Source organism: Vanellus vanellus, assembly GCF_965231255.1.
Source record: "Vanellus vanellus genome assembly, chromosome: 9".
In the NCBI taxonomy this organism is placed as follows: domain Eukaryota; kingdom Metazoa; phylum Chordata; class Aves; order Charadriiformes; family Charadriidae; genus Vanellus; species Vanellus vanellus.
In genome coordinates, this window is record NC_138914.1 from 6,833,592 (window position 1) to 6,860,222 (window position 26,631).

Here is a 26,631-nt window from a genome sequence, read left to right on the forward strand (position 1 = left end):
ATTCTAGAAAAAACTCTTGACAAACATTGAAAAACTATTCATAAACTTGTGTGATTGCATTAATCATGGCAGAATGATGGGGAATACAGGCCCAAATCTGCGGTCCTGCTATGTAAAACCTTTTTCTTTGCCTTTCTCCCCATATATAGACCTTATTTCAGTCATTTGCCCAAGTTCTCCATTTGGATGTTAAGCTTTCGGGAGGCAGGCTGTTTTCAGTATGTGCATGCCATCAAATAGGAAATTTCCTAAGTTAGCTCTCTGCCTGCTGTATCTGCCGGACACCCAGCTTGTACTGCTCTCAGTGACCACAGCCAGAACAGTGGATTTTTAAGAACTGCAATCATGTTGTTGTAAGGGGCAAAGTAAAAAAAAAAAAAAAAAGTAACATTTTTAAAACATCTCAGTCCCCGAGATGAAGTCTGTAGTCATGTAATATCTTGATTTTACAGAAAGTCCTTTTGCCTTGATCGTCATTCAAGACACTAAGTGTATTCAGTCAAGCTCAATATTGGAATATTGAGTGCAATGTGAAGTTTTGACACCATCGCACAACAGAATGGCAGTACCTGCTGAAGCATGCTGGCAGTAAATTGCATTGCCTGGTGGTGCTGTTCCTCTAACATGTCCATGTGCAAGTCATCCAGAAAATCATTTCTGTCATCATCCATCCATCCTTCATCCAGCTATGTGAAAAGGGAGGAAAACCCAAATCAAATGTTGGCAAAGGAATGAAGACTGACATAAATTATGTTCCTTCTTTGTGAAAAGCGATTGGGAAATGTTGGGAAAGTCTATCCCGTGTCCTGGGAAGGAGCACACGTTTCCCTGTGCTAAGTGCGGGTATTGACTGTCCTACCTCCGCCCGCAGCCGCCGCCACCTCCAGCAGCACGGTTATATCTTCAACAGCCCTTCGTATATGAAACAAACCCAGCCTTTCCATCCACGGAAATACTTCTCAGAGTTTGTTTTGGTTTGTGCGCGACTTGATTAGGATGTATAAAACCACCCCCAAGCCCAAAGCTTGAACACACCACTTGCGAGGCAGCGTCAAGGGCCAGAGGGAAAAGTGCTGGCTAGGGGTCTGTACGACGTTTTTACTGCGGGCCTTAAGTATCCCGGAGGGAAGGATCAGAAACACGTAGGCTAACAGGCTGGTCCCGAGCCTGACCCTGTGTCTGCAGGTGCTTTGCCGAGGGGTGCTCTCACAGCACCAGGAGCAGAGGCAGATCAAACAATAACGCTCACGGCTGTTTGTTCAACATCTTTGTGGTGCTAATCCCTGCTCTACAAAGGGATGGGGTTCGACCTTTTGTTACAGCTGAGGGTGCTTCTTGACAGTATTTAACTACATTAAGAGATGGTGTATCAAGTGGTAAATAATAGTAGTCTTAATGAACGAATAATCAATAGCTATAGGAATTAAGAGTTCAGTGTGTTCTTCAAAGCTATGAAGCGAAACCATCCATAATACCTTGCGCTCATGTTTGTAACAGCACTGCAGCATATATAAATCCCTGAACATCTTACAAATTAAACTTTATTATAAAATACATATATAAGTAGTGTGACTGATGAATTCCATTCGTTTAGAACATATATATGTCCAGTCAAACTATATAATATGGTTTTAGATAGATTTGGTAGATTTAGGCAGATTAAAAATCTCCAAAGACACTGCTTTCTACAAAACAGCAACTCTTTTATTTAAGACTCAAGAGAGGGGTTTTTGTTTTTGCTACAGTACCTGAATTTCTGGTCTTGCAACAAGTAAGGAGATATTCTTGCTCTCTTCACTGGTGAGAAGTGCCACAGCTTCTTCTCGGTTCTGCACCTCTATGCCATTGATCTTTAAAGAAAAGAGCAACAGAATGAAATCTTTTCACAGGGATACTTAAATGCTGCTGAGATGAGGTCTACAGAACTGCATGGCTGCAGAGATGCCAGCGCAGCACCACCGGCCAGGCACAGCCCCTGTTCACACCTCCAGCCGTGTCGTTCAGACAGGTGTTGGGCAAGCGTGTTGGTTTGGTGACGTGAAGCTGTTCCGTACCTCTGCACGTGACGTGCAGGGCCTTGTTACGAGGACAGAAAGCGGAGAAGGAGAGTTGGGCAGGAGCAGAATCGTACCATCGGGTCCGGCGGGTGGAAAGGAACGGGAACGTCCCTGTGTGGCACAAGTGAGGCTGTGGGTGAAGCTCCCAGAGACCGAACGGGATATGGACCTCTACTCGTGTCCATCTGCAGGAGGTAGACCACTTGTGACAAAGCCCCTGTGGTGTCGGGTGGTTGTGCTCGGAAGATGCTCGTTCTGGCAGACAGCACTGGGTGTTCAGCCTGCTGAGCAAGTACTGACTCCCCTGTGACTAAACAGGGCTGCCCAGAGAGATGCGGCAAAGAGGAATAATTACTTGGGCCAAAACAGAGGGTTTCTGTGGTCAAAGGAAGAGTCGAAAGTGAAAGTGTATCGGAACACGTGCTGGGAATGGATGACACTGGCTGACAAAACGCTTAGCCTGCAGAGTAGGGCCAATATGGGGCTTTACCTGGCCAGGATGATCAAAATCTGACTGAGATGTGGCAGAGGAAAGGGAAATATCCTCAGAAAGTTAAAAGAAAGCGTATGAATACCAGTCTGAAGGGAATGGTTTATAAGAATGATACTGAAATAAAGACATCGCAGTAGGTTATAGTGTGGTAGCAGTCTTTCAACCCTTTACACACATACCTGAATAATGCGATCCCCCTCTCGGAGTCGACCGTCTTTTGCAGCAATACTGTTGGGATCAATCTACAAAATGAGAGAACTGTGAGTGCTTCGGAGGTTTGAGAGCTCAGTGCTTACTTGTGTCGTACACCCAGAACTGGTAATGTGAGTGACGCTGCTGTATCTGTGGTTGTTACATCTCACTTAGCGATTGCGGGACTCTTCCTTGCTTACGTCAGACACAGTGAAATGCAAATTAAAACGATCAAGTCAAAACCAAAACATTTCTTCCTGAGATGCGTCTTCAGAGAATGTAGGTTTATCTTGTTTGCATGATACCGAGTTACCCCATAATTTAGCATTTTGCTTTACAACACAGTGCTCTGATTAGAACCAGTTTTTGCATACAGAACAGGAAGGATTATGGCCTAAGTGATGCATTTTAATGGAAGATTTTAGATTTAGTTATGAGTTTCTTTCCCAAAGTGCTGCTACTAATTTGAAATGGATCTGCATGATGAAAAAATTATGTATAAAATGCTACTTATTTCATGAAAGGGGACAAAGAGAGACAAATGGGCCTCAAATCTCTGCAAATAAAAATGGGGGGGAGGGTTTATTTCTTTGTTTCTGGAATAATTGAGAACAAAAGTTAAAGGGAGATTATACTAAAAATACTTTGAAAACATCATCTGAAACGGAATGCTGAGACTGTTAGGGGAAAAACGAACACTAAATATTAACATAACGTAGTTTGACTTCAATGGATGTATCAGTTTGGAGAAAAGGAAACATAATTAGATTTCTTGCAATCATTGCATTCTGGCTGCTTTTTGAACATGGTACAAACAGAAGACAAATGTCTTAAGTGCCCAGTGCTGCAGTTTAAAAGACAAATTGTATCTTATGGAAATCAGCTCAATCTTACCTCACTCACATAAATACCCATGTCGTCTTCATCATCCGTTCTGTAACACACAGTAAGGCCAAGCTTGTCCTGGCTGTTCACTCTATGTAAATCTACTTCCTGAGGTTTTTTTAAAAAAAGGCAAAACAAAAAAAGAAAAAGGAAAAGAAAATGCATTGTCAGTGAGATACTGGTGACCGATGGAAGCAATTTTTCAAATACAATGAAAATATTTTGCTTAAGTGATATAGTGGGTCTCTTTTCATTTCACTTGTAGACGAGGTTAACTTACTGAGCAAAACGTGATTATATGCAGACAATCAATACCTGGGGCATTTTTGACCCTTCAATCAATATGAAGTCATTTTGAAAACAGACCTTTTATTGATCTTAAAGAAGAAAAATTACCTATATTTCATGTAGTGGTAAGACTTCAAATGCTAAAATACTAATAAAGTATGATTTCAATATTTGCCACAGCTGATATATATTTCCTTATAAGCAGGGAAATTTTCTGGCTTTTCAGAGAAAAATATAATACTCTATTACACTAACTTGTGTAATTTTCATGGAATGATGTAATAAATTTCTCAAAAGTGAGACTGAAGATCAATATATTGTCAGCAAAGCATTCGGTATTGGTGATAGAAATATAATAAGCACTTCGGTATCTTGCAAGGGTTTGGTTTCAGCAGGTCATGGTTTGTCATTCTAGTGCTCTTTGGTGGGCTTGTTAGTATTGGAGACATTTAAGCCATCTTAAAAATATATGTTGTTTTTCTATGCTTTTTTTGCCCTGAGGATTTCATGTGGCTTATTTCTTTCCTACATTTGCTGGTACAAAGGGCTGTAAAATCCGCAGAGATGCCCACAAGCTGTGGGGTGCTCCTGGCTGATGCGTAGTCTGCGTCGCCATCCACGTTAGCATCTCTCAGCTCTGTCTTCTCGCTTCCGAGGCACATCCTGGGAGCCGAAGGACCCTGGGCAGCCTAACGCGCTGGATCAGCTAATTGCGACTGCTGTGTCAGTCCTGAGGATGCTGCCCCAGGGAGGAAGGATGCTTCTTCATAGGTAGAGGTGTAACAGCAACTGTAGTTGTGGTTTTTACTCCCCTTAGAAGAGTGCTTGGCAGCGAGCGAGGCTTTGAAAGATCCCGCAGCTCCTCTGCAGCTAACGCCAGGCGGGGACGGAGGCGGCAGCTGTGGGGCTCGAGCCCCGTTGCTGCGAAGGGAGAGAGTGGGACCAGGCGGAGGGGGCAAAGGGACACAGGCTGAGAAAGAGGGCAGAGCCCCTGTGGCATCCGAGGGCTGTCCCAGCCCAAGGGCAGAGCCTGAACCCTGCGCGGGTGCTGGGACCCGTCCGTTCCAGGGGAAAAATCCTGATAACGCGGCTCATTATTTCTGAACGTCTCTCTGTTTTGACCTGCGCTGTGCCATTTGTAAGGGGCAAGACAGTAAAACAAGCTGATATGAATAATTTATTGGCATGTCTAGATGACAGCTGCCAAGATCAGCAATCTCATGTTATTTACTTGTCAACATGTGTAATTTCTTTCTTTTTTTAAAAAAAGAAGCATAGCTGTAAATGGCCGTGACATTTCAGATGGTATTTAAATGGTTTCAATCAATAGTATCCATGGTAAACTGCTGCTCTTTTTCTCCCTCTTTTGTTACTTAAAGGTTTGAACACAATGCTTTAATAGTGGATTTTTTTTCAGATTTCTAAAGCTTTTGGGGCTTTCTAGAGAGGAGATGGAAATTCTTCAGAAGAAAAGATGAGACAAAGTGGATTCGGTTCTGATCTCATTTGATCCTTGGGAACGCCACCGCAGTCAATGTGTTTATTTTGCATTTAATCATGGTGCGAACTGGGGACAAGGTGGGAATTTGTGCACTGGGTCTAATTCAAGCCTAGAATGATTCCTAAATTTCCTGCATACTTTAACAAAAAGATTTCATGGGTTGAGGCAAGTTTTTATATAGTTTACTCATTTGAAAATGTGGCAATGAAATAGTGGCAAGAAACTAGTGCTGTAGCTCATTATAATGTTTGTCACACTGGTAGTGAAAATATATATATAAAATTAAAAAAAGCACCGCGAAATCAGAAAAAAAAAAAGGCATAGTGACTTTGGCCATTATTTAAATAGATCCTATGTAACCATAAACACTTGCCGGCACCTTTGGGAGTGGAAGGACAGGAGGGAGCAAGCTATTAGTTTCATTCTTACCTGCTGCATGTTTTGAATAACAACAGGTGTTTTTCCAACAGTATAAAACTATGAAGTGTATTCTTATAACTAAAAAATAAGGATGGGTTTACATTTAAAATGCACCTGTGATATACAAGAAGGTAATAAATAATCTGGTAAATTCAGCATTCTATATTTTAAAAGGGAAACAGATATATATTGTTTAAAAACACGCTCACAAATAAAGCAGCAAAAAGCTAAAGCAAACAACAAATTCTTCGAGCAGGTGTTTAGAACCTGAATTTTTATGAGTAATTAGTTGACAGACTTACCCTTGGGTACAATCCCTCTAGTCCTTGGTAGGAAAAGAGTAAGTGGGTTTGATGCTACCCAAATATGATAATTTTGTGTACTTAAAGGTAGGAACAGCTGCCTTCTGTGGGTCTTTGCATCAATAAAGTTTTAATATAATCATAAAGGTTTGAAACATTTGAGAGATAAAAGTGTGCAATTCCAGTTGGAGTTGAAGAACCAACTCCAGAGTCTTCAAAGCAAAGATTATTTCCCATGTTCCGAGTCGAGTCTGTATAATGCCCAGGTACATGAAAGGGAAAAATAGAACAGAAAATTGGCACCTGCAAGTACAGATACACAGGATCTTCTGTAATTGTACCAGGGATTAATTAAACTCTGGGAATTACTATGGGGCTAGAGAACTTTGAAGGTGTAACTTCATGTGATGGCAATGCAACTAGACCTGCCGTTTCTTACTCCTCTGTCTTAAGCGTCGCACCTCCGGAGAGCCCAAGGGCCTGATCCCGTCATCCTGCAGCGCGCACAGCCGCCCGCTTGCAGGGACCCTGCGGGACACCCGCTCTTTCAGAGTGGACTGGTGTCCTGTACGGTCTTGGGATGAGAGGCTATTCAGTGCTCAGCTGGGGCTGCGATACTATTGTCGTGAACTCTCTATAAAATAATATGAAACATATCAGCCACCTACATTGCAGAAGGGAGGCACTGAAGTCATTCAACGCCTGGTCTAGATCTGCCGAAATTAGTTTAGCAGAGAATGGGGGTATCCACAGAGCGTGGTAATGTTGGGGCTGGGTTAATATGATAAATGTAAAAATGTCATATATAATATAACTTTTACACACACAGATAATGAAAATCTGCTTCTTTAGATAAGGTGGAAGTGACATTTTGAGAGATGTTCAAAAGAAGATTTGTATGGTATTTCAAAACGGAGTCTGCACAAGAGAAGCGTCTGAAAGATTATTGGCTCCATATCAAATGTAGAGCCAAGAAGGGCTTAGAGAGGTAGTTACCGCAATCCGTATGGCATTTGTAGCAAGACAAGAAGAAATGAACGTGCACTATGACATTATACCTGCAACCACTCATAATAATGAATTAGGAGTAAGTGATAATAGTAAATTAACCTCTATAAGCTCAGAAGATCCTTCATTTGCAACAGATTATTGAATTATTGTACTGCTGATTTAAAATTACGGCCTGCCTGCAAATCTATAAAGATCCAAGTCCTTTCTCTAACAAGACAGAAATGAGCAGTAGAAATCTGAAATGAGGGGACAACGATGGGTTAAAAAAAGTTCAAACATTCAGAAAGCATTATCCAAAGCTTGCATAATTAGTACTCTGTCCTTTTGTCTCTCTCTAAAAATTAGTGGATATTTTTCTGTGCTGACTTCTGAGGTATCTGACGAGCAGGGCCCACTTTTTTGCTGCTCCATTAATAAGTTTTGCCCAGAAAAGAATGTCAGGGAAATAAATGTAAAGAACTCTTTCCTTCTAGGCTGCGTGAGGCCTTCTTAGTATCTTTCAGCAACCAACCCTGGTACAGCAGGAGGAAAAATCTTTTTCTTGCTGTCTTGAAGCTAAAGAAAGTGATCTTTACGTTTGTCTTTTCACATAAATGTGGTTTTCAACATAGGGGAAACACAACCCCCGCCCCTCCACTTTTCAGAGAAGAAAATTTTATAAAGCAGGTTTTCTTTCCAAAAGTCTTTGCCCTAGAGAACAAGTAAAAATCTACCTGGAGGCTTCTGTGCCAGCCCAGCTCTATGATGGTAATTCTCTGATGGACCACAGAGGCTGGACCAGCTTGACTCGTCAGTAGTGCTGGGGAAGGTTGAAGAAAAGTGCGTCTCACCCTGATGAAAAGGGGCTTAGGATGCCGAAGTAAGATAACTTGCAGGATGGCCAGGCTCTTTGCCAAGCAGATGGCCCATGGTCCAAGATTAAGGCCTTTCTCATGCGGTAAGAGGCGTTGAGGCCAGGTTGAAGTCCTCCAGAACGCTAAGGGAGGACAAGCTGTCCGTGTTAGCTGGTCAGCAAGTTGAAACGTTTTACCACTTTTGGATTTGTTCCAAAGAAAGAATGTACAAATACTTCTCTTAGAAAGTACAGTTGTGAAGCTGAAGGAAGATACTGCTTCTTAAACCTTTGCGTGTTCCGTCGCTGCCTGAGCAGGACTGCTAGGGCTGAAGTCTTTTGTATTCAGAGACACAGGAATGCCTTGAGAAGCTCCTGATCAGTGCAACTCCCTGCAGAGCGGGAGTTTTCATGGAGAAGAAATATACTCGCATAAAAGATGCTTTCAAATGCTTTACAACCAGGATGGAATAAAAATTGCAGAGTGCCTGTGATGGAGTCTACTGATTCCCATGTTCAGATAGTAACCTCTGGCCTCCTCCCCTCCCTTGCAAATAGATTACTGGAGAAGTAAAAGAAAACTTTCAACCAAAGTAGCAAAGTAAAGGAAAGGGGAGAGCCTGGAACCCTGGCACTCAGCTTTTATTTATGATTCCCTCAAAGCAGTGAAGTATCGATTTCAAATTTTGAGGCATGGCTTTTGGTGCTGAGTGTGTTCATATTTTGCTGCTCAGCTGCTGTGGTTTCACGCCGGGAACGCTGTGCGAGCTGTGTGCTCGGAGGGCAAAATGCTATTGAATGAATCTGTTGTCCTTCTTCGGTCTTTTGACGTGAAGACTTCACTTCTGTCCAAGACTGAGCGAGACTATCAGAAGGGGGATTTCTTAGCAGTTAGCAAACAGTTCATGCAGTTTTTCATCTGCAAGCTGTACTTAGTCTCAATTAACCATTAGCCGAGTTCAGTTCATTTCTCTACTCGGAAAGAAAACAAGACCTACGTACGAGTTGCATATAGGAGAGGGTAAAGACAGAAAGTCAAATGCGAGCGAACAAGCCCCCTTTTTGATGTACAATGTTCTCCTTTGTAATCTGAGAAAATTAACACACTGAGAAAGCCCTCGCTCGGGCTGCGTGGCTGACAGCTGGACAGACTTGTTTGAATAAACATAATAATGCATAACGCTGCTAGGGAATCCTGGAGTGACATTATTCTTCCTTTATGAACCTGAAATGACTTGTGGCTGGGCGTCTGTGAAGAATGGATGGACTTTTAATTTATTATAAAATAGTAGTTCAGGATTTAGTCCCTCTTTCCTTGTGGCACGTAAACTTCAAAAGAAAAGAAATGGTATTTATTTATTTTTGTAGTAGGGAATATATGACGGTTACCTCTGAGTCATCAATTTTAAAATAAATGTTGAGAGATAAAACTGAGAACACAATTCTGGTGTCTTGGCAATACTGCCAGCATAAATTCCTTCCTACGGATATTTACATTAGAAGCTTGTTGTGAACTTGGGTATTTCACCCTTTTTGTCTTGTTTACTTGTTACAAATCACTAACCAGTCAGTTACAGACCATAAAAGTTTAGATGAGGAGCTTCTGATTTAAATTCAAAGCACATTTTATGGACGCAGAAGCCCAGAAGGCTGACTTGATGGCTTTCTGACTTTAGACATTCCTGCTGCAGTCAATGAAACAGTGCCTTTGTGGTCTTTTAAAACATATCTATCAAAAGGCAAACAAAAAAGCAACTAGCCGGTTGAGTCCCTGTTAGCACTTTGACCTTACCATTGATCATCGTCTCTACAATTTGAACAAGAATCTTTAGTGGTTTTTAAGAAATACTATTAGGCTACAGAGACTTTTCTAATGTTCATCTCCCCGTGTTACTGAGCTGATCACCTTTTGCCATTAAGTACTATATCAATGTCAAAATTATTAATGCTGTGGTTTAAGGCATATTAACGTGTGGCTACTGAAGTGCATGTGTTTAAACTGTTTTCAGCTCAACTGGTTGACCTTCTAATGGAAGCAATATAATTTATCCACAATATTAGATTTCCTATAAGATAGATTTTGAAAAGACACTAGTAGAAAATACTAATTTGTTCAACATTTTCCCTTAAGACTGAAATCTATATGGTATTTGCTTTTAGTTAAGAAAAAAAAAAAGCACTTGTTTGAAAAGTAAGGCCTTGAAGTCTGCTAAACAGCATTTGTTTTACTGGCACTTTGATTTTATCCTGACTTTGATTTGCGTTTGTATATAGAGATGAATTACTACCAGATCTGCAGAATTTGAGAACAGCTTGCAAACTTTTTATGGGGTTTTAGTCCTTGATCCTGCAAACACTTTTATAGAAGGGAACAACTTTGTGCTCATAGAATGACTGAACTCTGCTCCCATTGAAGCTGTTGATAAATCTACCGCTGATTTAAACAGAGCTACAGACGGGTCGGCATCGCTTGCTTTGACAAATAAGTGTTAGCAGGACCAGGATCTAAGAAACCAGAAGTGCAAGTAAGCTAAGAATAAACCATTCGCTTACTGATAATCTTAAATGGATTAGCTGGATCAGACGTCGCTGGTGGCATTTAGAAGTTTTGAGATACTTTACTGCTATTTATTACAAACGATTAAAACCACTTCAGTGGGTCAGTACTGCTTAAGTATCTTGCAGAACTAAATCCCACGATTTATATGCTGTACTCTGAATGGGTGGAAGCAGGTAATTAAAATTAAGAATGAGAAAACTGAAGATGAACTTCTGATGGGATATGCAAGTACTAAAACCCCAAGTGATTTTTAAAGATTTGGCAGGAAAACGGACTTGCATACCTTCATGACTGGCTCGACTTTTATTATCCATAATTTTATATGTACACATATGTAACTTTTCAGTAATTGAAAAGGGAGGAGCAGCTTAGTAGAGTGGCGTATCTATTCTGGTCTTTTCTTGTAAACTTAAAATACTTCTAAATTATATGATCAAGAACATCTGTTTCTCAGCTGGGGAATATTTAAGGGAAACTCACACGTTTTTATTGTGACTATGTGGAACAGGTCCTGCCACTCAGCAAAATTGCAAAGTCTGTCAGATTTTCAGAAAGTCTAAATCAGCACAGTTATACAGAATGTCATTAAGGGAATCGATGACTTCGTTATTTATGTTAATTTGTTAGTTGAAGATGTGGCTCATCAGTCCTTGGCACATAGTTAAATACACTGCTAAAGGTATCAGTCAGGTTTGAAACCTGTAAAGTAACTAATGACCGATGTTATTACAAATACCTGCTTTGAAATGTCTTTTCACTTTATATATAATATAAAGACCATGACATGCACATGTTAAACTTTCAGTACATGAAATAGTTACTAAAGATTAAGTACCTCCAATTCCAACTCATCTCTGTCCATTTCTTGATGCATTCCTCCCATGTAGTCATTTGGGTCATAGTATTCATGCACGGATGGATGGCTGGGAAAAAAAGGTATATTTTAGGACAGCACTCAGTACTCCAGTTAGCTTATTAATCCATTCCAAGCTTGTAGCAAGTCATCATGAACATGATGGACTAACAACCAAACCAAGAAGTTGCATGTGGTTAATTATATACACTATACCATTTACACCAATACATGTATTAACAAAAATTACATGTGTTACAAGAAGTATCTAAAAAATTTGGCACCTGATAATGAACGAGAGACTTGTAAAGAGTCTTAGCATTTATTAGTGATTTTTCTCCACACGTAAAGCCAACTTGGGGAAAAAAACATACAGAGAGAAGAGTGGCAAAGTAGGCTAAGGGGGTACCAGGTGACCGTGAAGTGGTCAGGAATTTGCCAGGGTTCAAGATGAGAGGGAACACTAGATTATTGACTTGTGAGCTCAGGTTATTTGCAGGCCTGCAAGTAAAATCATCCTTGCCTACTTGTTTGGTATTTTTACTTTGCCTTTAGACACAAAATTGTATCAAATTGCTAAGTATTCTAAAAATAATTTGCCACCCAACTATTTAGATCAACAGCATTCTATTGATTGATTTGAATGCAATAGGCTGTGCATAATGATTTAAATACTATTTAAATACACATCACTCTCTATATTGCCATTCCCTGCCGGCATGCTGCTTTTCACAACTTGAGCTCTCCCACGGTTTCACTGTCTGTACTTTGGAAGTTGTAAGTAGCGTAATGCCCTTATGATCGCTTTTTTCTACGCTGGCATTTTATTTCTGCAATGACAGTAATCTCCCTTTAATTCTCTGTTAACTAGATATATGTGATATAGTGTGAGGCTATTTACGTAACAGCGTCTGCTAACTGGCTAAGATAGCCAAGTTGTTACGCACAGGCTAGATTAATGCGAATGGAATTTGGAGAAGTTATAGGAAGGATTAGGAAAAAATTAATTTCATTTGCTTGCACACGGTGGGTGACGGGATACTTGACCTGCTACCTGACTGCTCTTGTAGCCAGGGATCGCCCTGAGGCCGGCTATGTGCTTCAGACCAACATCGATGGCTCCAAGTAAGGCCACCGATGATGCCAGCAGTTGGAATCTGTATCTAACAATTAAGCGGCAATATGAAGCTACTTGATAGGACTGAGCTGGTATTGTGCAGGCATCTTGCAACCTAAATGATTCATTATGAATTAATCTTTGCCGTTTTCCTAATGTAATTGGCTTTCCCATTGGAAAGTTGCAGGTATTGAAAGCCCTTCTTGCAAATGTGTTTGGGGGTGGGCAGTGTAGGTCCTCTAGGAACAAGCGTGTCCCCTCCACAGTGCTCTAAGCACTGGCGCTTTTTCACTGCGAACGAGCTCAAAGCTATAACCTTTTGTCAAATGTTTCCTCTAGAACACACAGCTGTGCTTGAATTTTCAATGGGCTGGGAATAGGTGGCCATGCGGTAATATCCGCTGGAGCCATCCTTCAAGTAACCAGCACCGAGAGTCAGGAAAGGAGCAGACATTGCAGACAGACGCCCGGTTCCTGACTGACTGTGCGAATGTTAATGTGCCGCGAACGTCACTTAGGAGCGGTACAGGATCGGTGCCTGTTTGTAGTCAAGCTCTTATTTCCTAGGAGCGCTGACAGGGACGTTTGGAGAGGCACGCCGGGTGTGTTTGTGTGCCGACGGATGCTCACAGCTCAGGCGGTCGGTGGGGCTCCCCCCCAGAGCCACACTGCCCACGCAGGCACACACTAGCACTGCCCCTCACCGTGCGCAGGATCATCTCAGAACCAGGTACGGCTCTTTGCTCTGGGTTGACCACACCACAGCCTCTCATACACAGCAACCGAGACACTCAGAATCCTTTCTATTACTTTTTCCCTTGTGGAGATGCGTGGCAAGATGACAGGCAATTTGCACGGGTTCCTCGGGGAGCCGTCCTCCTCTTGAACAGCATGTGAGGGCGTGGTGTGTGTGTGCCAGGAGATAATTGTCATTTTTATTTGTAAGTACAAAAGCATCAAACTACCATTAACAATAATTAAAATTTGATTCTAAAACATCCGTGACAGCGCTGGTAAGTAATTTTCGGCCTAGAAAATAATTTATTTGAGTAACATCGCTGCAGGGTTATAATAAAGTAATTAATACAGTGGAACAGAATGTAGCAGCTCTTAGCATCACGCAATTTATGGCAGCCATAAAAAATAAAGTTAAAACATAAGCAACCCAAAGAGGCAGTGAGAGGAATTACAAGAAGCAATAACTTTATCCATCAAATGCCAGCAAAAAATGAGCTTTATGAGGCCGTGTTGTGACTCTGGCATTACTCGTGTGAATAATGGCTTGCTAGTGTGTCGAAAAAATGAAAATGTTTTGAGTTATGGCTCGATAGTGTATGAATCCTGGTTACTTCTGGGAGTACAGGTTCGCCAGCAAGTAAAGGTGAGTTTGTGAACTACTTCTAACGCGCCACGTTAAGGAACGCAAGGATTATCGAGGGCTTCACGGACTGTTACTTACTCTTCAGGTAGGAGATACGGGTCCAGCACAGAGACGGGTGGAGTAGGGGAGCCCATCTTACTTAGAGCCATGATGTGTTCAAAAGTGATATCTGTCTGCGTGCCCACATCTACCAGCTGAGACTCGTGAGGAGGAGCGAAGGCCTTGGTGCGTGGAGTTCTTCTCAGGACCTGCACCACAATGGGCTCCTTGGCCGTTTTGAATGCTTCCACTGCCTGCTCGTGTGTTGCTTTAGATAAATCCTTCCCATTGACCTGCGGGGAAAAAAGCAAGCAAAGCAATGAGAGAAACAGTCAGAAAGCGGAGGATATCTTTGTTGGTTTTGGCTGTTAATTTAAAAGTCTCAGCTTCCATCTAAAGGCACATATAGCAAGTACGAGGAACTATTTATGCAATGGTATGCATCTCTCATTTCCCCCTTTCACTATAGTAACTTTACAAATCCTGTGCTCTGCTTTTTATTTTGATAGATTTTACTGGGTTCATTCTCTGAGCTAAAGTACAAACCAACATCCCATTTGTTTCTTGCAGATTAGAAATCCCTCAGCCTTTGTGCAAACTAAAAAAGTTCTTGATTCTCCTGTCATTTTTCTCTTCTTTTTGTTGACTTTTTTTTTTTTTTAATCTTTTAACCCTATTAGTGACCAGAACTACTAGGACATGAGCTGAAATTACAAAATTATGTATCTGTGTCTGGTAAAGAAATTTTCGGATGAAGCATCATGGTGGTACACATTCACTGCAATAAAAAGTGCGCATTTTAGAGATGGGATCCCTATAATGGGATAAGAAACAGAAATGTTACGGAAAAAAAACAACACATGGGTTTTTCTTCAAAATCACTTTTTGTCTGTGTAGCTCGGCCACTTCCCATCCCCAGATCTCACCACCCTCATCTCCTGGTTGAGTTATACAAAACAGAACGCCTTTCCTAAACACGACCGAGAGACCCAGCCACCAATACCGGACACGCCAGGCCCCGGGCGGTAGGCCCCGGGCAAGAGAATTTGAACACAGATCCCTCCTATCTCAAAGGAGCAGCGAAGCTCCTGTTCACAGCAGCGAAACTGAGAGGAGGCGTGCAATTTTAGTACAAGGTTCACAGTTTCAAGTCTTTGGCAAGCAGAGGTGTCCCTCCTGATCCAGAGAGAGGTCTTGAGCTCTTCCAGCCCACTCATGCTTAGCTTCCTTCCTCACATGGTCCCTAATCAATTCTTCCATAAGTATCTAAGTCTGCCCAGGGGCTGTGAAAGAGACGAGGTCATATTTGTCAGAGTTTTTATAAAGCTGCAAACCCATAATTCTTATTTTGAGTTTTGGCTCGAGAGAAATTGTAATGTTTCTCTCTGTCTCCGACTGTAAGGACTGTAATCTTAAGGGAGCGAAACACAATGAACAGTGTGGAATGAACTGAACAAAAGGCAACTGTGGTGAAAAGACTGAATGGGTGCCCATTTCCTGCTGTTTCCAGCCCAAGATGGAGATTTCTTTTGAAATTCGGCCTCTTTATTGAGACGTCTGCAAATCCGAAAGGTCTATGGGCTCATATGCAAAAGACTATGTCACAGAAGTAGTGGGAAGGACTAGTAACTCAAATACGTTTTTATCCTATTTCAACCTGCAAACTGTTGTCATTTTAATACAGATGAAAATAAACAATTAGAGACAAGCTGCCCAGAGCAACGTGTGTCCTGGTTTGAGGTAAAACAGAACCAATTTTGTTCAGTAACTTCGCTTCTTAGCTTCTTTACCTCAAACCAGGACAACGTGTTAGTGAAAGCTGTATAGTGAAATTACCATCCTAAAGCATCATGCCATCGTATAATTGTTACTACGTTCTTTGGACTGGGGCGAGTGTTGGCTGAGGTGTAGAGATAAATGGCAATTCGAGAACTGAAGATGCCGTTAGCACTGACAGTGAGGGCCCCTATCGTAGGGTCCTTCTCATCAAGGAGCATACTTTGCTTATATATTTTCTTTATGAATGATGTCTTACATTGTACTCTTTCCATTCATACAGCTATTTAGCTGATAAATCGCGTTATTGTATCAGACGTATGAGTTGCACAGTGGAAACTGTTACCTTCTGCATGGAAGCGCATAGAAGAGTAGAATATTTTTTTCAAGGCATAACAGGAACCAATTGCCTTGATTGGACATAGATGCAATAGTGTCTAGCCTCAGGTATTAGTGGTGGCTACGACTTTGTCATTTAATCATTTTTGTACGTGTCTGAAATGTACACTAATGTGGTGATTCTGCCACGTTAGCTTATTGAATATGATTGAAAACTCTAAAATATATGTCCAGATTCTGATATCTTTACTTGTACTGCATGGCGCTTAGTTCACACTCTGCTATGCCATCTTTACTCCCATTAAAGCAAGTGGGGCACCTGAATGAGCAACATTACTCAGCGCAGTAACTGAATTTAGCCCATACTTAACGTATTGCCCACAGCCAAAAGCTGGGTGGTAATAAAGAGGGTTAACTCTAGTGCAGAATCGATTGAAAAGGCTAAATTCCTGCTGAATTACCTTGTGCTCATAACGCTTATTAAGCTGTCATCCTTGGTTTATCTTAGAGAGGCGATGACACCAGGTTTTTTTGTGAAGCCAGCTGAGAATGGAAGGTGTGAGCATCACATTTACATCACACAAACACTTGTATTGACCACAATTGCTCACAGTAATGCATAGCATGTAAAGTTTGCCCTGGTCAAATTAAGTATCATTAACTCGCCCAATTGAGCAGATTACTTTAAAACAATTTATACAGCTGTAAAAGTAAGTTAAATGTAATGTTTTCTCTGGAAAAAGGAAGTGCTGATTATGGTTAGAGTTTTATTATTTGCTGCAAATTAAATGTTGCACATTTTACTGTGTGCATCCTAATTTTTTTTTTTGGTACAACTAAATCCAACAAGCAATCAAAACAAAAGAATCTAAATTGCAGCAAGTGTAGTGTTTTTCAGAAACGTGCTCAGAATAACTCTTCTGCAGGAAACTTTTCATGTGAGCTGCTGCTCTGCTTTCTACATCTTTATGCTAAAAACTGGTAAAATCATGCAGAGGATAGCTTTCCAGTTTATTCCCCAATATTGGAAAGAACTTGGATTACAGAGAGTTTAGCATTTTAGTTTAGGTTCCTCAGGACATTTTACTTCTGCAGATCTGTGCACTGGCATCCTCTTTGTGCTTTCATATATATTTTCAATACAAATAATCATAACTTCAGTTAGATTGATATCATGCAGGGAACAGGCGGTAGATGGACTGTATCATACATTGTTACTACAGGAATTGTTTCCAAGTAGTATCCTGACTATGTTTTTTTGCAAGCTGATGATGCAGGAAAAAAAGAGAAGTGCTGCATAGCAGGGAGAAGGATGCGAGACCAGATCTTAGAATCTGGGAGAAGAGCCAGCTAAATTTTAATCTAAAACCTCTCCTCCTGCAAAGGGAACCTTCTGGAGAAAAGGTTTGTGACTTTCTGGCATTCAGCTTTTGGTTGAGACTCAGCATTTTGTAGGTTTGCCTATAGCCGCTGCCGAGTTCCCTCTGCGGCAGCAGAACCGATGTGTGACGTTTTCACAAATGCCCATTTGGCAGTGGCTTAACTGTAGATACTGGACAGAGAACCGGACTTCTAAGGAGCACGTGCTCATCTTGTTCTGCTTCATTTGCTACAAGGATAGCCCCAACCGAGGGGCTGGAGAAAACCTGGGGACAGGGGCGCTAGAAGTGTTGTAATGGCAGCGGGGCTGCTCCGCTGGAACTTGTCACCCTGTATTGCCGGATCCAAGTCCGAATTGAGCATTTCATCGGGTGTTTGTATTCAACAGTCTCCACTCGGATGTTTCAGAACACTAGGATTCTGCAGAGCATGGCAAATAAATAACTCTTAAAAGGTATTTCTATTTGACGTATATACTATTTTATATCACGGGTTGATAAGATGGCAATGATTATAGTAAAACGAAAGCATAACTCACTGTACTGTTATTATCATGGGTTTCTTAATGCACTGCTAAAATACGGTTGAGGATCTTGTCTGTAAAAGTTAATAATTCTATGAAATATGGCAGCATCCATATCAAATTAGGCAAACAGTTCTCCCGCCAGCAGCCGTTCACACGATGAACGGTTTCAGGGTCAGTCCGTGGATCTCGTACAAGAGACTGATTCCTGACCTCAGCCTGGGCGGAATCCTTCTAGCTCTGCAGATTCCCTTTTGACCAGCACTGTTGGCCAACGGGGAGGGATGCTGAGGTATCAGACGTATTAAGAACTGCACCAACAAAATATGAGTTAATGGGTTGCACAGAGCTATCACTATTAACCATTTTGATTCTGAATGTGGAATGATGGAAAAATATGCAATGATGCGAAAATGTGCTTTAAAGTGATTTACAGCAGGGAAATTGCACTGTCTGAAGCTGGTCCCTTCAAAACCTGTGGTAAATACTGCACAGTGAATAGTTTGTATTTACTTTTTTTTTACTATTTCCCATCCCAGCACATCAATAACAGAATTTTCCATTGTAGGGACATAAGGATGGTAATGCTACAATATTTGGATAATGAAAACTAATAATTCTCCAGTCTTCTTATATATAACAGAGCCAATTTACTTTTTTTTTTTTTTTTTAATTTTTGCCTGGAAAAAAGTAGCAGATATTGGTATTTTATTTTTCGTAGCACAAAAATAATGCAAAAGAAAAATATACTGGGATGAGCTCTATGGCCTGATTTCTGTTACCTGTGTAGAATTAGCACTTGTGGATAATCTTGAGTCCCTCCGAAACTTAGGCTAATAGATGATATTGATTAAGATATTCAGTTTCTATCTGGAAAATTTGTCGCAATTGACAAACAATTATTCCCAGTGCTTAAAATCCAATAAATATATCTGTACAGTTTCACTTTGTTTAAAAAAAAAAAAGTGGCTCCGTAATCATAGACTTTATTCCTAATACTGCTGAATTGTACTCAGCAAAATTCTTCCTTATAAATAGTTACATCTGAAATAACTCAGAAGAAAAAAAAAAATTCCATGCATATGAATGTTTCAGAAGACTGCCAAAACCTACAAATATGCATAATTTGTTAAGAACCTTACATGCCATGTGACAGAGACAATGGGATCTTTCATGGCACAAAAGATGGATAAATTAACTTGTCTGAAATGTTGCAATGCTTAGCTTTTGGACCTTCTTTGCATTGGAAATATATTGAATATGGAGAAAGCTGTAGTTAAACTGAGTTGAATGGACCTTGATGAAATTTGTGGTGGAGCCAGATAGTAGGCTTAGCAACTGCGTGACACACAGAGATAACTACTCTGAATTAAGACCATGCAGTAAATAAGGAAGGGATGCTTGACTTTTTTTTTGATAGAAATTATATAATGAATATAATAGTATTCATAAATAAAATAGAATAGTATTTATAGCATTTTAATTTATAGCACAGAGATTTATAATATACACTGTACGTTATATTCTTGTGCACAAAAGTAGGCTGCAGAGAGCACGCTACCTAAAATCTACACTGCAAAGGCAGCAAGAAATCTATAGATAAATATGGCATAATCCTGTCTGGGAGGTCAGTGTCTCCTAGAATTTTTGTTTTAATACTTGGAACGAAAATAAAATAGTCACTTGAGCTTGATTTGATGCTCGCTGAAGTCACGGGGAGTTTTTCCTTTGCAATGCCTTAGTTCAGGCTCTGACTGAAACAGAGATGAGTCCAATAGCAAAGCAAGATGTTCTGAAGCCGAGCGTGCCATCAGCATTGAATTGGCACAGCCAAACTCTGACAGTGGAAAGGAAAATCCTGTCGTGGTCAATTAAAGTAAATTGTGATGTGTATTTGTAAGTGAGAAAAAGAGAGATGGTGCAACAAGGTATAACAGGGGAGGCTGTGGTATAAATCCAAATGGAGGGTCCCACCAAATAAATAAATAGAAACGACATCTTAAATTCTCATTTCAGTTATGGGGCTTTCATTAATTCCTATTTCCAAGTAGTAAATGGTGAGAAAAATAAACAGAAATTAATAAAAAGAAAAAAAAATGGCAATATATGCTGTATCTGGCTGAAAATGCAGATGAACTTCACCATTGAACCCTAAAAATCAGGTGAAACTGCTGAAGAACAGCCCATGAGAGATAGGAGATGTGAAGGGAACACACACAATGTGACTATACTTTAAGGTCCAACTTCTAAAAGCTGTGAAGGTGGCTGGAAAAGTTTGAGCGCTACTTTGGAAATCAAAGAGTAAAAAGGGGTAGTAGGATCTTGCTGGGTGGAGTCTTGGTGAGACCCAAGTGCATTCTTGACTCTGTTCTGCTTTGGTAGCTACTTAGTAAGTAGCTTGTCAGCCGCGAGGTATTATGAACCTGCATCATCTAAGGTTGGACGCATCTACATATTATAGAGTATATGATGCTACAGTACACATGGCCACCAGAGAGGGAGAAAGAACGAATTGGTGATGGGCCAATCAACAAGAAAAGAAAGAAAAACAGGAAAACAACTCAGGTCTTTTTAGGCTTGTGAAGAATTTGCACTGCCTAGCTAAGACATGGCTTTCCATGTAATTTCCATACAACGCAGGTGTGTAAATTATTAGATATACAAGGACTTCTCCCTCTGTCAGAGGGTGTGAGGCGTTTGGCATCCCTCCTGTTGGAATCCCCTTCTTCCTCTATTAATTCTGAAAATATGTCACAGTGAAATACCTTTTGTGCAGACAGATTTTCTCACGTTTTATACCATACGTACGTGCCTCTATTTAACAGTTATTCTACTGAGAGGTTTGCTATCCTCCAGCAATTCCTGAGCCAACTGCCACTCTTCAGATGCTAATTTCAGGCCAGATCTTCCTGAGGTGGGGAGGCTGGGAGCCCTCTGGCCTTCACGACGGAGGACTCTGAGGGTGGTGAGCCCCTGGCGCAGGTTGCCCAGAGAAGCTGTGGCTGCCCCATCCCTGGAGGTGTTCAAGGCCAGGTTGGACGGGGCTGGGAGCAACCTGGGCTGGGGGGAGGTGGCCCTGCCCAGGGCAGAGGGGTGGAACTAGATGGGCTTTGAAGGCCCCTTCCAACCCAAACCTTTCTGTGATTCTGTGACGATGCTGCACCTCCTGTGCAAGTCAATGGGAGTTTGCAGCCATGACTGAGGTGACAGAATTGTACTCTGTTAACTAGAAAACATACTCTCATTTTTGTTTGAGGTATGAGGAAGATATTTTGATAAGATACACAGTTGTGCTATTATATAAATGTAATTTTATCAAGAGCTGCTGTTTAATTATTTAGCAAGGTAAGCTATTTACATGTTTTATTTTTCTGGGTGGGTAGAGAAGACTAATTAATTGCCACTTTACTGATGGCAGACATTGATGGCAGGGGGCTTTCAGGGATATCAAAATGTGCCACTTGTTTACATAGACAAAATTTCCTCCTGGTTACCACCAATTCTTCTTTTCTTTTCCTTCCTACAATGCTTTTGAAAACCCCAGCGTTTCTTTCTCTTTTCCTGTGACAGCAGAATTTACACACCTGGGTTATTCACACAAGAAAGGTGGTCCTCAAACTGATTCCTGGTTTCCCACTTGCAGTCACCGGGGCGGTGGTGGGGGACATGCAACCCAGCCCCCGGGAGCCCTGCAGCCCCGGAGAGGCGATGCGAGGGCAACGGGACAGGACCAGGCTAGAAGGGGGTTTGCAGAAGAGAATGAGGCCCGACACTCCATGCACGTAGGAGTTTTGCATTCAAGCCTGTCCAAACATCATCCGCAATAGCACAGATGAAGTAACTCTGGACATTGGCAGTAACTGAAAGGTTGAGAGAGCCAGAAAATCCCGGCGCGTAAGAGTTTGCTGTGTGTAGTGATGATTATTTTGTACTTTATTTTTGCTTAAATAGCGGGTAACGTTGTTTTTGGGTTTTGGTGGTATACAACAGAAACTAGATAGGTTTCTGTAAAAGAAAATTATTTTTCCATCCATCAAGTTAGATTTATACACGTTTAATGTCATGAATGGTAAACATTTGTATGCATTGTATGGCTTGTTGGTTCTTCTGTGCTTCACAAATGTCACAGAGAAAAAACTTTTTTGCTTAAGAATGAGTAAGCAGCTTTTCTTTGTAGAAATTCATGCAAATCCTTGGGAAGTGCACCATAAAAGTGCTAGTTCTGTTAGACTACAGATGCCTGTGCTCCATTTAAAACGCTCTTTATGGTCTGATTCACTTCTTTAGCAAGTTCCTAAGAAGTCTGCGTATTAAGAAAAAGCAGGAGAACTTTAAAGATTTTTATAGAAACTAGAGCAGCAAAAAGCCTATTTTCTAAACCCCGTTTTCCTCAGGAATTGGAGAAAGAAGGTTCAAAATACAGGTTAATTCTTCTTGCAGCTCCATCTAATCCCTCTTTTATTTCCCTCATATGGACAGTCTCTCTCTTTTTCAAAAAACCAGAATTATATTGTTTAGTAATAGACTGTTTCCATGTGTGTGCGTTTCCCTTCTGCCTTGTGAGCCATCCATGACAAAATAGTTAAGACCAAATAAAAATTCTTTACTTAAGAGTACAGAATACATTTGTTCTCTGAACCGTTAACTTCCAAATGGAAAATCTTGGGAAAAGACCCCTGAAATAAAGGAATTTTTATTCTGCTAGTAATTAGCACATTTACGTATTAACAATACAGCACCAGTACTGTAGATGGCATACTAAAATGTGCCTGCTTTTGGTTGGATTCTCAGGCTCTGCTCCTATGTATCGTGACTCAGAATAAAACCACTGGGAATTTTATTGTTTGCTTCAATGAAAACAGATTTAGACTGATGCTGGGGATCCTGGAGTCCTGTACTTCCTCTATAAGCAAAGTTTACTGGGAGCCCTATTGTTACATATGCATTCATCATGTTAAGTGACTTTACATCAGGGCAGAAACACTTCTGCATATTTTGTCAGCATTAAAAAGGTGATCTTCTGTGTATCTTTTGTTCAGGGCTTAATAATCCCGGTCCATGTAAAACACAGGCAGAAGTTTACAGGCCCTCCCTTTTTAATGACTCTCTCTGCCGTGGCAGTAGCATGACCCAGAGGGAGCCAATCAATTCTACTTCTGAGCGAAGTACAAATGACAGCCATAAATAATCATGAATTACTAATGACCAGAATTCAGCAAGTGCAATTACCCACTTTCTCTCATTCCCCAGATTTGCCCGCGTAGAGCTCTGTCTCCAGTGGGGCACCTTGGGCTGCTTCTGCTGTGGCGTTACATCAAAATGCTCTTGCCCTTCTCAAATCTCTTCCCAAGGGGCAGAAACTAAGTCTATATGCTTATCTAGTACAGGAAATCAAGGCTTTTTAATGAATGAGAATTTACTTTTTTAGAATCATAGAATATTTTAGGTTGGAAAAGGCCTTTAAGATCATTGAGTCCATCTGTAAAAGCGGTGTATTTCTAGATTTACTTTTAAAATACAGAATCCTGTAACAAGGGGTCCCTGTGCAGGCAGGTGTCTGACTGACTGATGTCCTGAGTTGTCTCGCCTTTTGTCGTTCCAGCACGACATAATTGCAGTCAACAGAGGGGTTGCCATGCTGGTAGCACTTCATTTCTATCCTCATGACAAGTATCATACACAATGATAGTAAATAGCATAAGATGATTTATCTGTTTAGTTGAGGGTGTAAACGTGACATGGATTTAAGCTAAACTGGAGTAACATAAAAACCCAATTCTTCTACTGAGTCAGGCCAAAAGTCCCTGTAGACCACCGTTCTCCAACAGTGGCATGCAGAGGGTGCTTTGACAGCGGTGTACGGGTAAGCCACATTTGGAGGGAGTTTTCCCCTGCTATGCCCTCCCAGCACCTACAGCTCAAACAGTTGACAATTTAGCAATCTTTAACAGCATACCACAATTAAAATCAGAGTAGTGTCAGTTGGTGTATAGATCAGGCCTTAAAATATTACAAATACTATTTTAGTAGCGTATCAGACAGTACAAACGCAGAACAAAAGACAGTGCCTCGTCAGCGACCCTGCTCCAAGCCAAACGACAAAAGGAGTCTTGTACAGATGAGAAGATGAAACACAAAACAAGTTAGTGATCTACCCGAGGCCACCTGAGAGCACACCGTAACTGAAACCTGAACATTGGTCTCCAAGACACTGTGTTTAAGACCATTCTGATTCAGGACATTCCCATTCCTGCACTGTTGTCCACCATTTGTAGTTTTTGAGTCCATCCTCCCACCTCCCCTCCCTTCTCCCACAAAAGTCTCAGTGACGTAGGACAGGGAAAGAGCAACTGTGGATAGCTCTGAAGATAATCTGTGTTCCAGAGGGTTACTGAAGTTGCTGCCAAGAAAAGGTGGAAAAAGCTCCCAGTGCTGCTGTCTGGGAACCCAGCGGCAGTGACAGATCCAGGTGGGTTCGTTAATAAGAGGGCCTGCTCCTTCGGTAGCTATCCGGTCTCTGCAGAGTAGACTTTGTCGTCTTGAGCCATCTGTCCCCAGCAGCTGAGCAGTGTTCTCAGGTGACGAACGCAAACCTCAGAAGCTGTTGTGTAGGGAGAGGTCCAACCACCACCTCACTCTGCCCTTCCAGCACCACGCTGCTCAACCACAGCCTAGAATTTTGATACTGTGCTAGTGATAAAAACACCTTCGTTTTCCTTTTTTGGCTAAAATTGATGGCGGTTACGCAGGTACTGTCGGGTCAGGTACAAGAGCTTCTGTTGCACTCTGCAAGCAACTCTGCCAAATTCAGAAAAGACTTTCTTAGCAGCTGTGATCTTTTAATGTGCGAATCTTCACTTTCTCAAAAATGATCTGTAGGAGCTGACTCGCTCAGTGTAAATGCACGTGATCAATGAAAACGCATAAACCAAATATGGTTTTAGTCTGATTGTACAGTTACTCTTTCTGTGAAGCATTTTATTTCTCAAGTGTTCCCAAGGAGTCTGATGGTAATGTTTGAGAAACGCAGTGCTACTGAACGCAGCGAAGCTGGTGTCTTGAGGTTGTTTCAGCAATTAGAAACGAAATGACTAAGTGCCCAGTTCCTGTGCCAGTGGACAACGGGTCCGACCACCCACAACATGTCCACATCCAGAGTTATCATGGGATTGACGCATTCACTGCCATGACGCTCACCGTTTTTCTCCTAGATGGTAGCCTCCAGCTTTTTGCCTGAAGGTACAGGCAAAAATAGCAAGGATTCCTTCAATAGTCACTGTTTAAAGTAGTGAATATTGTAGTATTGTTTAAAGTTTATGAATATTTTATATTATTTATTCTGCCACCTTCCTGTCAAATCCTTAATGGCGAGGGAGTTCAAGAGGGCTACCTGGATCTGCTTATGTTTACCCACTGAGTGTCAGAAAGGAACAATCCCAATGTACGTATAAATGTAGAGTTGTCCTCTCCTGGCGAAAGTGAAGCCTGACCTTTTGTTTCATTATTAATGAACACAACCAAACACATTTATTAAATCTGCACTTTTTCATTACTCCATATGTTTCCTTTTTCCCAGCCCATGTCTGACATGTGACAGTAAAGCACAGTGATTGTCCCTAGTGCCTTCTCCCTCGTGACTTCTTGCCACCTGCTTTATAGCATTAAACAGATGTATAAGTGTAAAGCATTACAAAACTAATCTCTTCAATCATTTATCACTTAAAAAAAAAATATCCAAATAAAGCTATGCTATTTTATCTGCTCAATGTAAAGAAGAAAGGCACCATAGATTTTAGGAAGATTATGAAGCAGTAAGATATTTCAGGTGCACAGTAGGTCAAATTATCCATTTATATCACAGGTGACCATTAGGCATTTTGTTTATTTCATATCACATCTTGTTTATGCTCCTTTAAAGACCAAAATACTCCTCTAACATGCAATACAGAGTATCTTCCAGAGAAATCCTAACGGTGGCATTGCATTATTCATCATCAAGTGAAGAGGAAAATTTCAATTGCCAGTTTCTGGTAAATGTCTAATTAAGAAAGGGGGCTTCTGAGCCACAGACAGGCGCCGCAATCATTAAAGGGCAGTTTTCTGAAGATTATGAGTCTCCAGTCTGTCAAGCAGAGTTTTTCTGCAGCTGAACTAATTCAGCAGTAGAAAACCCTGTCTAGAACAAAGCCTGTGGAATTAACATCTTGTTTAAGCAAACACATGCCTACTTTGAAGTAAGTGCGATAGGTTCACAACTGTTATTGAGGTCAAGTTTAATGGTAGTGAAGTGACAGAATATAACTTCAACACTATTCTTAATTTCAGCTGCAGCACAGACAGTGTACGTACAGAGTATCTGAAGCCATACAGTGTATTTCAAGTAGACCAGTTCACTGTAATTGGCACAACCAGTTCGGTCTTCACACGGAAAACTACTGAAATGTAGACCACCTAATTCTCTGACCGCCCAATTAAATTTGAGGGTGTGAAAAGCATATGTACGGAGGCAATTATTTTTGTTTCCCAAGCCTTACAGTTTTGATTAGAATTTTTTTCTTTTACCTTAACGTTTATTATGGCAAGCTCTGCTTCGGCCCTGATTTAGGGATAACATCATTGCTCAGTAGGTTTAGGTCTAGTTAGACTGCTTCCTTGAATTGGGCTTTCTTAATGACTGATTAC

General features: G+C 41.1%; 1 protein-coding gene across 2 annotated transcripts in view; it reads right to left on the reverse strand.

Annotated features, from left to right (window-relative positions):
• The window catches only part of PDZRN3 (PDZ domain containing ring finger 3), a 34,550-nt gene that overhangs the window by 3,398 nt on the left and 4,521 nt on the right, over positions 1–26,631 (reverse strand). The window contains exons 2-7 of one of the 2 annotated variants that reach the window (XM_082487509.1): positions 13,971–14,224; positions 11,377–11,464; positions 3,637–3,735; positions 2,730–2,792; positions 1,749–1,850; positions 570–686 (exon numbers count right to left, since the gene is read on the reverse strand). In XM_082487509.1, coding sequence (XP_082343635.1) covers positions 570–686; positions 1,749–1,850; positions 2,730–2,792; positions 3,637–3,735; positions 11,377–11,464; positions 13,971–14,224 — 723 coding nt within the window. Of the gene's footprint in view, positions 1–569; positions 687–1,748; positions 1,851–2,729; positions 2,793–3,636; positions 3,736–11,376; positions 11,465–13,215; positions 13,286–13,970; positions 14,225–26,631 lie in introns of those variants that run through there. The other variant, XM_082487510.1, reaches the window with a different exon arrangement.